The following is a 15,774-nucleotide window of genomic DNA, read 5'->3' on the forward strand; positions in this document are numbered from 1 at the left end:
CAGACAAACAATTTCAGCTCTCATGCTTCCGTTTCTTTTTCATTAACATAGGGTCAAAAACCTCTGTTCCTTGTACCTGTGGGAAGAGAATGAGTGAGTGGAGCGGAAGGGCTTGTTGGAGTCAAGCTGCTGTCCTTGTCTTCATCATCTCCCCACCAGAAGCAGGAGCACGGGACAGGTCGCCTACCTGAGGCCTGGACCTCCATGATGTACTGGTGCAGATCCTGGCCCTGCTGGATGACCTCGAAGGTCATGTTGTTCATGGCTAGCTTCCGCTCCGTGTGGCGCTGCAGCCGCTGCTCCGCCAGCGTCAGATCCTCCGTGTTGAAGTCATTCATCTGCCGAAGCAAGTCCTCATTCCAGGCATCTAGCTCTGCCGTCACCTGTGAGGGAACCACCATCAGTGCAGGCTCACTGGTCCACAAGAGCCTTATTAACTAACCCAAGCTTCACATCTGTCTCTACTTTGCATCTCTTTTTTGACCCCTAGACTACGTTTAAGCAATGGTGCCATGCACCCACGTACGCATGCCTTTAAAAGTGTTCTCCCTGTGTTTCAATGTCTACAGCAGCAGCAAACACTTACATGATGGATTATGGTTTAGAAAGGTTTTCACACTCCATCTCATCCTACTCCCACAGTAACCTGGAGAGGCAGGCAGGGTGGACATCCCAGGTCCATCTCACAGAAGAGAAGCTGACGCTCACTCACACAGATGGAATGTTTTGCCCAGAGTTCACCCTGCTCATGAGGGGCACGACGTGAGGACAATACTCAGTGCTTCTCCTGACTGCAAAGACTTTGTCCACCATACCACAGCCGTTGTTGTAAAGATCTCAGCTTTGGAGAGGGCCTCAGAAATTAAGTACTGAGTCTAACTCTTTTCAAGAACCAGAAACAGGGGGCTGGAGAATCCCGGTAAATGGCCTGAGGTTACACAATTGGTTAGACCCCAAACCCAAGGGCCCTGATCTGGTTCCCATGTTCTGTTGTACAGTATTCTCTCTGCTACAATGGCTGATACCAGGAAGTGGTAACAAAACGAGGTATAAATGTATAACTTACCTCTAGAAATCCAAGCAGATTAAACTCTATTGAGGCATGAATGAGTCTAATGAAGACTGAACATGCAGTGAAGGAAAACCTTGCCCTAGTATGACTTTGCTAATTGGTTATTGCCCTGCACCTTCACTCCCGTGAAGTGCCCTCGTTTACTCGCAAATATGTGCCTGCAAATGGAGACTGAATCCTATTCTTCCTTTACAATCGTTGCTGTCATCCACGTAGTAAGAACTCAGAAGTATTGAATTGGATAATTTCCATCTGATACGTGAATCAAGTAAAACCTTTTCTAAAACGGTTTTCAGGTCTGTTATCGCATGCTAGCCCTGTGGTAGCCCTGTGACAGCAATGGCACAGGTGCTGTCACCCTCTTTTCTGGGAAGAGGCAATGGAAGCCTCACCCCAGATCACACAGTTGCAGTATGGCCCAGGCAGCCTAAGCACACGGCCCAGAGCCCAGCTTAGTGATTTTCATCATGCTGGGTCTCATCCCAGCTGACATGTGGCATAACCTTCCCAATTACCAAACACTGCATCAGGGGACAAAGAGAAGGAAAGATGCAGCTGAGAGATGGTGATGTTCCATGCTGTGCTGGGGCCATAAAGGCTGGGATGAGAAAGGCAAGCAGTCCCTTGTGAGGGGCTGCCATCCCGGGCACAGGATTCCACTCTTTGTCTAACAGTAAGACTTTCCTCCACTGAAAGTACACTTTCTCTCTTTGAAGCAGAAATGGGGAACTGTAAAAATATTACCTTCAGTGTCATGGGTTCTCACCTCATGCTACCCCCTCAACTAAGGGATCCACTGAGCTCAGCCCGAAAACCTAGTATCTACTTATTGTGGGGAGCCCTTGGGGATCAGGGAACCAGCAGGTTGGTAGGCAAACAGGTTTTTGTTATATCCTGTCTTTTTTTTTTTTTTTTAGATTTTTTTTTGATGTGGACCATTTTTAAAGTCTTTATTGAATTTGTTACATTATTGCTTCTGTTTTATGTTTTGGTTTTTTGGCCGCGAGGCATGTGGGATCTTAGCTCCCCAACCAGGGATCGAACCCACACCCCCTGCATTGGAAGGCGAGGTCTTAACCACTGGACAGCCAGGGAAGTCCCTATATCCCATCTTTGAAAAGCACTTCATTCTCTAACTAGAGAAAGGAGTTAAACTGAGAAAAATAAGATAACTTATAATTTATAAGAGATAATTTATAGAATGAATAGGCCTTTGTAGACTAGGCCTATAGCTACGTTTTTCCTTCCTGTATTAAAAAAAATTGAAGTACAATTTACATATAATAAGATACATAAATTTTAAGCATTCAGTTCTATGAGTTTTGACAAGTTTAGTTACTGGTGTAGCCATCACCAAAAACAAAATATAGGACCTTTCCATCACCCTAGGGAGTCATCCTTTCCAGTCAGTTCCCGCCCCTGCCCCACTTCAGGTGCCATTTTCTGATTTCTATCCTCACAGATTCTTAGATTCCATACAAATGAAATCATACAGTATGGACTCTTTCATGTCTAGCTTCTGTGTTCAACACACTGTATTTAAGATTTATCTGTATTGTATCAGTTCATTCCTTGCTACTGCTGAGTTCCATGGTATAGAGATACCGTGATTTGTGTATCTATCCTCTAGCTGGTGAACCCCTGGGTTGTTTTCAGTGTTTGGCTATTATGAATAAGGCTGATGTGAAAGTTCTTGCACAAGTCTTACTGTGGACACTGGTTTTCATTTCTCTTGAGGGTCACTTAGGAGTGCAATTGTAGGGTCATAGGGTAAGTGTATGTTTAACATTCCCAAGAGGAATTTCGCATTCCCTGTGAAAGTTCTAGATGCTCACCATCATTTCGTATGATCAGTCTATTTAATTTTAGCCAAGCTAGTGGGTGTGAAGTGGTATCTTATTATGGTTTGAGCTTGTATTTCCCTGATGACTCATGGTGGTGAGCACAGTTTCACATGCTTATTGACCGTTGGTATCTACTTTTAGAAAGTGTTGAGTTTTTTGCTCATTTTTCAAAAGCTAGGTTATCTTTTGACTATAGATTTGTAAGAGTTCTTAATATATGCTGGATATAACTCATTTATCAGATAATATATGGAAAATAGACCAAACAAAATTTTTAGTCCATTTCCCTGTCTACAAGCTTAAGGAAAATAAAAATAAGAAAACAAGCACGAGAGGAAGAGTCTGCCTTTTCTTTACATTTTAGTTTTTGTTTTTTTTAATGAAACTGAGTCTATAAAGAAGCTGTTTGCTGCAGGAAGATCCCAGAGGGGTCCCAAGGTCTGAGTCTGTGGAGCAGAAAGGCAAGTGTCGAGGGTCCTGGTTAGGGCAGAGCAAAGGTGAGGTGCTTTGGTTGGGGACAGTGAGGCTCAGAGGTCTGGTATCTTGGGAATCTGAATCTAAAGCAAATGTGAAGTATGCCTAGGATTCTCTATCTGGTGTTTCTATATTCCTGCCTTCCCCTCCTCCACCCGTGCCTCCCAATACCATTGAGCTGAAGGACCCAAGTCTGTCATGAAGCCTGAAGAATGAGAATTTCAAGGAGCTTCTCAATGCAACAGCCTGCCTTCCAAGTCTCGCTCCCTGGGTCTACACACAGTCATGTCTGACTCTCTTCCCAAATCCCCAAGAACTGATGCCAAGAGCCTGGAAATAGTCTGATTTATGAATTTCGAATGTTGGCTGGAGTTTAAATATTTTCTTTCCTGAGTATTTTCTGTTTCCTCAAGGAATATTCTGTCATTGGCTTCCCTCTCTCCACCTTCTTTCTGGGGCACAAGGTTGGCATTATAGCAGGGGCTCTTTTTTTTTTTTTTTTTAAGAAAAAAATTAGTTTTCAAACCTGAAGTTTGCTTTACAGCTAATGAACAAACCTAGCTTTCTGGTCCCAATCTCATGCTCTTCTGTTATGTGAACCAGGCATCTGGTTTACTCCCTGATCCTGAGAAGTAGCTCTGCCCTCTCCAATCACCTTCTCTGGTCCAGCAGCCCTGAGACATCCTTGTCCCGCCTCCCAGTCTGTTCAAGTCCTCACTGCCCTTCAAAGTCACCCCTCTGTCATGAAGAGCTTCACGACACCCCCAAAACCTGACGTTTTTCTCCGGCTTATCTCATAACATGGGACATGGGCTAATTTGCTAATACAGAGACAAAGCCATGAAAAGAAAAACCTGTCTGGGGATTGATCTGGTGATCTAACTCCATTTGGAAAAGAAACCTGGAAGAATTTGTACTAGGCAGAAACTAGGGCCTGAACCAAATGAGTGAAAGATGGAATAGAAAGTACCCACAGGGCATTCAGCTTTCAATCCCCCTATTTTGCTTTCTCCTTCCACTCCATTAGCTCCATCTCGGCTCCTGGCTCACTCAGCTCCTCTCTGGGCTCCAGTGGCCTCTCTCTGCCTCACTCTTCTGAATTAATTGGCATGTGAGGATATGAGAGATACATTGGCAGTGTTTCTATTCTAACAATTATCTACTCTAGAGCCACAGCCACAAGGAAAATCCGAGAAGGAGGTGAACAGGAATTTAGAAAGGATAAGAGGCAGTGGGAAATGGGAAGACACTTCAAAAAGCTTTCCTACCAGATGAGATTCACTGAACCCAGTATTCTGCGGTCAAAAACTGACCCAAGGGACTTGGTTTAGCAGTAGCCTTGGGCTCTGTTCTCAGAAAGCCCTCTTCACTGGCTCCTCCCATTTTCTGGGTCCTTCCCAGGAGTTATGTGTAGAGAATGCTTTTTCCACTCACCCCCAAGTGTACCTGCCTGAAACAGAACTCACCTGTCCCTCTCTTCCCACTTCCTATGGTCTATTCCCATCACCTTAGCTCTTTATTATCAGCTGCAAAGTTGGAAATTTCACTGTGTAGTCCTTTTCTTCTGATCATTTTTAGATGCTGGTGATCATGATGAAGATGATGATCGTGGTTAAAAGAAGATTCTACCCTGAATTGTGCATTTACTATGGGATAGACAGTGTTAAGCATTTGATTTTCTTTTATTTCATCCTCATAGCAACTCTAGGAGGAAACGAAGGCACATAGAAGTCAGATCATTTGCCTCATGGTCTCAGAGCTGGTGGTGGCAGAGCTCAGCATTCAACTACAAAGTCCAGGGCTCTTAACCACCGTGTCATATCAACGGAGCTGGTCCAAGATCTAACTTCAGGAGATAGATTTCTTCTTATTTTTCTCACTTCAGAGAAGTGCCTGTTTAACCTTTCCCCTGTTTTCTTCTCTAAAAAAACCCCACAAACTCCTGATAACTCCATTTTCTTCACTTCACATGAACCTTTGAAATTAATCATGTGCTTCGAACAGATCAATAAACTGTGTTTGTGGCCTTATATAATGCCAGGAATAATTTACCCATTCAAAAAAAAAACCGCATAGCTTTCCCCCAGTAGGATATTTTTGTTGAAGAGGTGGTAAATTGAAAAAATTTGGTGCTTTGTGACCACCTAGAGGGGTGGGATAGGGAGGGTGGGAGACACAAGAGGGAGGAGATATGGGGATGTATGTATACATATAGCTGATTCACTTTGTTATACAACAGAAACTAACACACCACTGTAAAGCAATTATACTCCAATAAAGATGTTAAAAAAAAATTGACACTGAGTATTTATACTCAGTATAAAGGTCACGTTAACCTGTCTAGAATTCTCTGGTTTCCCAAGGGCCTTTGCCATGAACAGGGGACACATCTGCAATCCGGCATTGGGGTGTGAACACTGGGACAAACGCTGTGGCAAAGAGAAGTGTAACCTGCCCTCTGCATGGGCATGTTCTCTGTATGGCAAGCGCAAATGCCTGTGGCTCTCACAGCAGTTACGTGAACACTCAGGGATCACCTAACAGGACTGGGTAACAAATTCAGAGAGAAACAATGGGGGAGAATAAGATGGAATGTTTGCTTAAAATCTGGATGCAAATACATATAAATATGTATATGTATGGACAGCATGTTAGTATCGGGTTGGCCAAAAGATTCGTTCGAGTTCTTCCGTAACATCTTATGGAAGAACCCGAACAAACTTTTGGCCAACCCAATATATATTATTTAGGTATTTTATTAATAATAACAATGCTGACTACAATGTGTTAACGTATTTATTAAGTGCTAGGCACTTTGCTAAAAATGTTCTATGTGTTAACTCATTAAATCCTTAATAACCCTATGGGGACTGGGAATTATTATTCTCATACCTATTTCTCAGATGAGGAAACCAAATGAGTAACTTGTCTAAAAATCACACAATTAGTAAAGCTGGTGAAACAGGTTTCAAACCCAGGCACTCTAACTCAAAATACTGCATACTCAACGACTGCACTATACTGCCTCTCAGCAAAGGGTGTGTGTGTCCGTGTGTATCAACACTGCATATGTTATGTACATTAAGGTCCAGTCCCATGCCAACTAACAGTGGCGAGGAAGGATCCAAGGCATTTCATTGTGGTAAGATGCTCTGAAATACATGAGCTGTCAATTGCAAATGAACATCTTTCTGTTCTAAATATAAGGTCATTATTTGTATTAAAACGAGAAGAGCGAAAGCTAAATATTCTCCACTGACCTACAAGTGCTGGCTGATAGGGAAAGACATATTGCAGCTAAAGAGACAGTCTCACTGCACGGGAAGGGCTATTTTATCTATAATGGGTATGTACACTGATATGCATTACCACTGTGAAACTAAAATAAACTAAATTACCATAGTCATTTGTTCTTCTTGTCTAGTCTAGTGTTGTTTTTTTTCTGTTAATCAATTTATAAAATGATGAGGATTAGTGAATTCTAATACAGATTATTTTAAAAGTATATCATAGAATTTCCCTCTGTTTTAGAAATATATATAACCTGTCTAAAGAGTTAAAATATTTCTTTATGTAGCTATAAGAAAACTTTTGAGGATACTGCAAGAGTTTTCTGGAAAAGCAGAAGGACTTAGCAGTAAAGATATCCACTCGGTTGATTTTTGGCAAAAAAATGTAAGAACATATTGCAACACTGTAACTGATGAGTTCCAATGTTCGGTCACCTAATTTCTATTCCAATTGGATAATTTGGATAATGGAACACAATTTTTATGACCAAGTTCATGTTCTTTTTTTCATTATCATCATGATTAAAACTGAGACCTTTTATAATCATGACTGATCTTGAATCTTTATTTTGCCCATATCTTTGCCTCTTAATCAGTTTGAGACTTGTAGGACTCTATTCTGTTTTCAAAAAAATCTCTCCTCTGTTGAAGAGCTCCTCTGATGTATATTGTTCAATTCTAAAGCTTATCAATGCTTGAGTGTCCAGAATAGGTTTTCTCCCGTGAAAGCTAAACACCCAGTGCTGGAGCTTACATCGTTTCCTTCTACTGAGTTCCCTGTTATCTTTACCAGAAAGGAGAAGCAGCATTTGAACCTTGATAATGTGACCTGACTTCAGGTCCACAGCCCCTTACCCACCCCATTACAGAATGATCTGAAAGCTTCCATCAGGGATCTTTGATAATTTGCCAAAAACAAGTGACATGCCGGAATACTAAAGCTGTGTAAATAATCCTTTTTTTTTTTTTTTTGTCAAAGGAAGATGTTAGGAGAAACTCCCAATGATCCTGAAACCAATTTGACAAAAGTCTAGAAGAAACTATCAAATAAATATTTTGTGAGAATTTTGGTTTACTGTATTGTATTTATTCTGCATTTCCTTTGCAAATGACTTGGGGTACATTTAGAAAATGCTGTAGGAATCCCAAGGGAACCCACAAAAATTGATCTCAAACATCTCATTTTCTTTCTTGATACAGTTACTAAGTTGGTGCATTTAAGCCATGTTACAAACATGGAGAAGAGCAAGGCTTTGCAGAGTCTCACACTGTATCTATGGAGGAAAGGGCTATGAAATTGGACTAGAAGATGATGTGGCGCTTTGAAGGAATGACTGTGCAGGCTGACGGCTGTGTCACCAAAGGAAAACTTCCAGTGAAGCACTGCAGAGCCCTGCCTGACCTGGTCAATATTTCAAATTGTTGAAATACTGATAGCAATAATAAATTAAATTTATTTTGATAGGCTGAAGAACTGGGCCTAAAAAAAATAAAATAAAAGTAAAATTTGAGAGGAAAAATACATAAAAAGCTTTCATTTAAGTTAAAAAAAAAAAGTCAGTGTATTGGAAGCACATATCTTGAAAAGACAACCAGGGGCTTTTAAGGGAGCACAAGCCTCAACAAGGCAGAAAAGGCCCCTATCTCCTGGGCTGTGCTGGGAGAGCGCCAGGGTCCTGGACACATAGCTCCCAAGGGGTGTGTGCGAGCCAGCCGTGGCTAACTACAGTCCAGCCAGCAGGGGGCAACCAGTAGAGGCACAATGTGTACCCAGAAAGCAGCGAGTACTTTGGAGCTATGTCCCACAGAAAAGGGCTGACAATAAAGAGAAGTAGTTATGGAAGTTTTAGAGTCAGAGGGGACTGCAGAAATAACTTACACAATCTCAACACTTTTCAGATAAAGGAAAAGAGGTCTGTGATGAACATCTTCAAATATTTTTAAGGCTGCCAAATAAAAGGAAGCAGATTTGTTCTGTTTTTCAGAGAACAGAACCAGGACCAAAGGGTAGAAGGGTGGAGATCTTGGTTCAACACACTAATGAGATCCTGAGCTCCCTCCTCTCCCCAACCCTGCTTCTGGGCTCTGGAGATATTCTGGTAGAGGCTAGATGGCATCCTTCAGAGATGCCAAATCCTAGCCACCAACTTTTACCTGTCCTCCAGGTGTCATCTCATTGGGCAACCTTCCAAGTGCAGCCTGAGAAAGCTAAGCATTCCTGTCTCAGTGTTCTCATCAAGCTGTAAGCTTCTCTCTGTCATAGAATGATCACATTACAGGATGGTTCTATTTCCATGGTTCTACCCAACTAGCCCGCTGATGGCAGGGATTGTTTTATCCTCAATGCCCAACACAATTTTTGGTGCACAGTAGGTGCTCACTAAATGTTTATCAAGTTGTATTGACAGTAGGTGCTCATTAAATGTTTATCAAGTATAAAACGTGAAAGGCCTCTGCATACAACCAATTGCAGAGTTGAGACCACCAGTGCAAATTACAATCAGCTTTATCTCCTCTAGGCAGAATTTTCCTCCTTGAAGGCCATTTTCCTCAGCCTCAGCCTGGCCCCAACTTGTCCTAATGTGAACCCCATGGATTTATAGTTTGCTATTCCATTCCTTACCTGGGTTAATGATGCAGATTAATTTTCAGGTACATTGAGAAAACTTTGGTTTTAATTATAGAGTCAGAAATTTAAAAGAAAGATCATAACTGTGGCCTATTTTTTAGTCCCTTGTATAGAGTATCTTTCTTGGTGTCATTCCTAGTACTCTCCAACATGGGTATGCTCACCCCAGGGGATACCCGAGATTATCCATTGATAACAGAGAGAAATATTCTCTGTATATAAATAAGCATATGTATGTGCATATATATTATATGCACACATATTTGATCAAATCAATAAAAAAAGATACGACATTTCCCTGGACTTTCATAGGGTACTGACACCAGAGTCTCACTCGGAACACATGGCAGGTGATGTGGTGGGCAGGGCACCTCAGGGACGGTGGAAGGACCACAATGCAGAGGGGCGGACCAGCTCATTTGTTCAGTTGCTTTCAGCATATTTCAAAGTATTGCTGTTTTCATGTGCCCAGTTAAATGGACTTTTCTATTATCTAGTTTTAACTAAACTACCCCTCACAAAAAGATGTGGCTTAACACGGTTCCTCAAAGAAACTACAGTTTGAAGATAATACTAAACATGAAAGCACAAGAGAACTTTGAACTCTTTGGCAGCCACATGATGGGGTAAAGAAACAATGACAATCTAATCAGGTCTGTCAAGAAACCAGAAGCAAAAAATAATGGAAAATTATCAAGAAGACTATTTGAAATATGGAAATACAACTTCTAATGAAAGAGTCCAACTTCACCCGAAAGGCACAGTGAATTTTGAGATCATTAGTGATAGTAAAACACATATATAATTTATAAATTAATATGGATGCATATATAGGGGGTTGCAAGTTCAAAAATATTTTATTGAGAGAGTGTCTAATCTCAAGAGTTTGGAGACCACTGTCCTGTCCCTGCTTCTAAAAATATTTTTTTATTTCTTTCTGATTAATTGTAGAAAAGGTGAAATGCACGGAGTTCTCAAAAACAAGAAGAAATTATCCATATTCTTACCACCACAAAATAAACATTATTTGCATTTGGTGAAGTGTCTCTTCCATTACAACTGCTTCCTATAACTTATCTTTCATAGGAGGCTGAACTTACAGGGAAAAAACTTTAAAGAGCATCATGCTCTGCTATGGGTCACTTCCTCTAGTCTCCAGGGAGTCTAAGAAGGAGTGTCAGGAATGCAGCTGCAGTCCTGGTTTCTGAACATTTGCCTAATACATCTGGGATAAGTTTCACTCTCAGTGGGCGTACCCCCTGACCCCGTCCCAGGTATACTCTGGAAGCCATATAATTAAGTAAAACGAGACTGGTGCCGCAACTCATGTGTTACCTTAATTTTAAAATTAATTAGCCCGTGCCAGCCATCAGTGACATGGTTAAGGAGTCACACTTAGATTACCCAAATGTCAGGGGAGCAGGTCAGCTCTGGTTTTCAGTAATCCCTAGGAATTCCGAGTATGTCCATCAAATGCCTTCCTTTAGGAAAGGAAACCATAGCTGTAGGTCCTGCAGTGACAGCCTCTGCCCTGGCTTATATCAGCTCCAGCGTGGCTCTCATTACAGAAACCACCCTCAGTTTCACACTCTGAATCTTCTCTAGAAGTTTGCCCTTCATCCTCACAGTGAAACCCTAGCTGGTATTTGAAATAATCTCATCACCCTCAAAAATAACTTCTGACGATCTGACTTGAAGGAGAAATTTTCCATAGGTTTGGCAGGATTTCCAGTTCTGTCTAAGATGAAAGGCAGCATTTCCCTAAGGTTTGGGCCACACCCGAAATGGGGAACAAGACGCCCTCTAAAACCTGGGTGCAGAACTAAATTTTTATCACCCTCATTTTTAACTCCCTCATTTGGTCTGTTTATTATGTTTCTCTCTCTCATTTTATTAGACCCTCATACTACTTCCCTACTTCTGGTTTGCTGCATACCAAGCTGTCCAAGTTGTTGGCAGGGTGGGAGGGGAAACATTTATACAAACAAAGGCTGAGAAACACAAATCCTACAGTTTAAATATCAAACTCTTCTACTGCAACATTTAAATAGGATCCAATTTTAAAGTATTTGATTTACAATCAACTTTTTTTTAAAAAAAAGAATATCTTTTTACATATGCTTTGGATTGGAAATGGATTTTCCCAGAATTACTGCAGGCAAACACACCGGAGTGATGCCCCTGGCTGACGTCAGGGGTACAGTTCAAGTGGCAAAGTGAAGCTAACTGACCCGTTCTGGAAATAAACCAGCAACCCAGACCTCAAAACCACAGCCATTTCATCAAATAAAGCTTAAACATCCAAACCCTCAGGTTATTTCCTCCCCCTTAAGCATTTTTTGATGTAGACCTGGAATGACAGGAGAGTAGATAAAGAATACAACAGTCAAATCCCCACACCTGCTAACATAATTCTCCCATGGATATATTCACTCTCGGTGGGTGAGGACCATGGGAAGGCCTGCAGCCAACGCTGCTGCAACCAAACATTACCTGTTTATTTCGGTGAGTCTCACTCCCAACTACCAAAGAATAATAACTCACGCCCCCTCTTTCCTTTCTTTATTACCTTTGTCACCCCACTTTCATTCCTTTCTGCATACCAACGTCTCTAATTTTCCACTGGCATTTTCATTGTTCTTTCAATACATGTTTGAATACTGTCTGCCACCTGAAATCCCTTTGAGTGTAGATTCAAGATAAACTATAAATAAGAAATATAAATAAATTTACTTGAAGCTATGGAATGAGTTGGAAGGATAATCGAGATCTAAATTTAAAGACTTATCTTTTCCTTTGTTTCAGAAACTGTCCAGAAAGCACCTTTCAGAACATGACATCTTTAAGCAAAAAAGCTGCAGTGGCTTCCAGGAAGTCAGGATAGCAGTGAAGAAGGGAAAGGTCATAAGAGAGTCAGGGAGAGGAAGGGTTGCTTTAGGACTGCTTTTTGTTTGTTTGTTTGTTTTTACATCTCTGATTCTCATTATAAACACTTTTGGTCTCAGGATTGAAGAAGACGGCTTCTGTTGCCAGAACAGTTTTCTGGTCCTGCGTGGGATTGCGAATGACATTGGCATTGGGATATTGGAGCATACAACATTTGAAAAAATAATAATTTTCCTTCCAAACCAGTTCCACAGAAGTTTCCACAGATATTGTTGGGAAGATCAATCCCAGACCCCCAGAAGTCCCAACTAGGAGGAGATGGTTGGAATGCAAAGTAAAGTTTTAATGAATGGTAGAGGGATAATTAGTTTTCCTTCACAACACACCAGCCAGGAGCAAAGAGAAGATATAGCTTTTAATTTAACCCTTTGCCATCCCTGAAAAGGACAAAGCGCCATAGGTGTTGAATACTCTTCACACCCCAGAAACCCTATTGGCCTGGCTTTAGTTACTGTGTCAAAGCAGAAGATAATAAAAGGTGGATATTATGTGGGGCAGACAGTATTAATAGGCATCACAAAGAGGACATAAATATACCAGAACAGCGGATCCTGACCTTCCCAGAATGAAGTGAGGAGTCAATGAAATGAACCAGCAAATGTCCTCCACATATGCTTTACTTTCTTAACAAGCAGAAAGCAAACTGAGGATCCGGGTCTTCCTTCCTGTGTCTCCTGACTTCCTGGCTGCTGTGTGAGTCCACCTAACCCCTGATCTACAGTTACCAGCTGAGGAGACCACCTAATTTTATCACCTGCCTACTCATGAAGCTACAGAATCCTAGTCTGCCTCAGTCACCAAACAGCCAACTCCACGGTCTGCCAGGAACCAAAGTGCCAAGCAGGAGTCCAATGCAAGCCAACAAAACACTTCTCAATGGAGTAATCCCAGACAGACAGCGAGGAGAGGGGCTCTGCTTGGCCGCCTGGGTGAGGGGGACTGCAAGGAATCCAACACGGTGGAATGTGCATTTGCTGATTTCCAGAAACATATCAGGATGCACAATCCCCTCCAATCCCCTTAGGCTACTGCGCAGCAGTCCTTCCAGTTCCCGGGGCACTGCCTTCGTCCACCTCACCTGCCCAGCACCTCCTCCCCACCTGTACCTCAATGGTGTACTGCTCAAAGATGCGCAGCTGCAGGAAGATGTCCAGCTTGATCTTTCGCTCGTGGAACAGCTCCTCCATCTGCACCTGGGCGTCGTCGAGCTGCTGCAGCACCGACTCGATGTGGCTGATGGAGCTACTGTGGGGCGTCTTGTTACTGGACACAGCCGAGTCCCTGTGGCAGAGCCGGGGAGAGAAGGGAGGGGCCTTGACATGTTCACAGTGACAGAGGAGCAGGGGGCCTTCCTCGTCTGAGTGAGGGGGACGGGAATCTACTGTGAGCCTGGCACTGTCTGCTCAGTAGGTGAGCCAAAGCTACTCTACCCTCTTTGGGGTTCACAGCACTATAGCTCTAAGGCTTGCTGCTGTCCAGACAGAATCATGACAGGATCAAATGAAATAATGCATGCAAAAGGGCTCCACAAACGTTACAGAAACAGAATGGTTCCACACATATATGTAGTCTAATATATACATATTTCAAGACACATATACACAAATACACATATCACAATACATAAGGGTAGATAAATTAAGGCATATGTAAAAAAAAAAATCCTTCCTAGTTTTACCTCACAGGATCATGGTTAAAATGAGATCATGGCTGCCAAAATTATTCATCCCCTTCGTTAAGTCCATGCCAAAGTTATGGGCTAGTGTTATTACACAGGCTTCAAGCTATACTCAGGAAAGCTTGGGGTCTGGAGGCTGCAAGCCTGGCTTAAGTCTCCCTCTGACATATATGGGCTGGTGACCTTGGGAAATCACCTCCCTGAGGCCCAGCTGCCTCCTGTAAAGTGGGCTTAATAATCCCTGCCCTACTCACGGCACAGTTTGCTATTAAAGAAGATGGCATGTGTAACCGCACTCTGTGACCAGGAACGTGCTGTATGAATGACTGTTAATCCTGAAAGGACTGTGATATGTCAGGTGCTGACTGGAGGTGGGTCCAGCTGTGGAGTAGAAGCTGGGGCACAAGAGGCTGGACAACCAACAAAGGCTTCAGAGAGGATGAGCCCAGAATTGGGTGTTAGAAGAAAAGGATGAGCTGAGTAGATGAGAGGGGTGGGCTTTCTGAGCAGAGAGGGTCTACACAAAAGAAGCAAGGGGAGGTGGCATGCCACAGAGGGAACCAAGAGATAAACGTATTGATCTGCTTAGACAATTGAGGTGGTGGTGACACCTCCAGAGTCCATTATAATAGGAAAACTGCGGAGTTCAAGAAGTTCAGATTCTACAGGGCCTTGACTGAGTAAGCTAGAGCCCTAAAACTTGAAATAAACAAGCACATTCATTATCTCATGATACCTTAGTTTCTGACACAGTTTAAGAAGTCAGAGGGGAAAAGCATTAGTTTTGAATGGTCTCATCAGCAGCCTTTCTGAAAACCAGGTCCTTCTGGCCTGTGTTTGTCTCAGAAGCAATGGTATCTGAGCTCACACGATTTCTAGACGGAGCATAAAGCCAGTTTGTCAAGAGCCTCCCTTTCTGTCATCTAGAGAGCTTCTGATCCCTCCCTTCTCACCCTGACCTATTTGGGCATGAAAGCCCACTACTGCACAGCTTCCCCCAGCCACGAAAAGAACTCAAGAGGAGTACTCAACACTGTGTATTATGCATTTGCTAAGGAGGGCGGATGTGACTATTCTTTCTGACAGCTCCCCTCAGTCTTTCTCTATCGCCCAGCTTCCAGAAGGAAGAGGATGATTTCTGGTCACTTTGTTCAGCATCTCTGTCAGTGTCACATTCACTAGGAATCACAGAGATGATATAAAAACCACCTTAGGTGCTCCGGTGATCAGTGCCAGAGGAGTCGTGGAGGCCTAGGGAAGATGTGTGCACTGGTGTGTGTGAGGCATCCTGCCAATGTCCACTAGGCATCGTTTGCTTTTTTTCTTTGACTGGTCTTGATATCGGGAGGGGAGTTCAGGCTAGCATCAGACTGGTGGGGGGACGAACAGTCGCCAGTGGTTCTTGTCACATGCCTATGGTCCTCTCTGAAGTCCGTGGAACTTAAACTTGTAGGACAGGCGTCAGCAACCTCGTTGCCTTTACCATCATTGAGTAGCCTTCAGCCCTCAGGTATGGCGCAAGGTTGGCAGGGGATAAGAGCGAGTGGCAGCTCCACAGCCCCAGCCCCACAGAGAGGCTAGCCAAGCTTGTGAAAAGTACTTGGAGAGAAAATGTAAAAGCCGTCATGTAATTCTAGAGCTGACAAGCTCCTAAAGTGAACCCCTTAATCACACAGACAAAGCAGCTGAGGCCAAGAGAGGTTAAGTGGCTGCCTACTATTTGGAATTTTCTTCAGAAGCAAGTAACAGCGGAGTTTCCTAGGTAGGCAGACAAAACTGTCACATATTATATATTCATGACGGTGAATTGGGGGAAGAAGGGAAAGAGGCTGTCTCGTTGG

General features: G+C 42.8%; 1 protein-coding gene across 16 annotated transcripts in view; it reads right to left on the reverse strand.

The window, feature by feature from the left end:
* Positions 1-15,774, reverse strand: part of KALRN (kalirin RhoGEF kinase) — a 642,647-nt gene that overhangs the window by 280,581 nt on the left and 346,292 nt on the right. For all 16 annotated transcript variants that reach the window (XM_079922559.1, XM_079922555.1, XM_079922558.1 and 13 more), the window contains exons 13-14: positions 13,362-13,536; positions 188-383 (exon numbers count right to left, since the gene is read on the reverse strand). In XM_079922559.1, coding sequence (XP_079778685.1) covers positions 188-383; positions 13,362-13,536 — 371 coding nt within the window. The remainder of the gene's footprint in view (positions 1-187; positions 384-13,361; positions 13,537-15,774) is intronic.

Source organism: Stenella coeruleoalba (genome assembly GCF_951394435.1).
Source record: "Stenella coeruleoalba genome assembly, chromosome: 5".
Classification (NCBI taxonomy): Eukaryota; Metazoa; Chordata; class Mammalia; order Artiodactyla; family Delphinidae; genus Stenella; species Stenella coeruleoalba.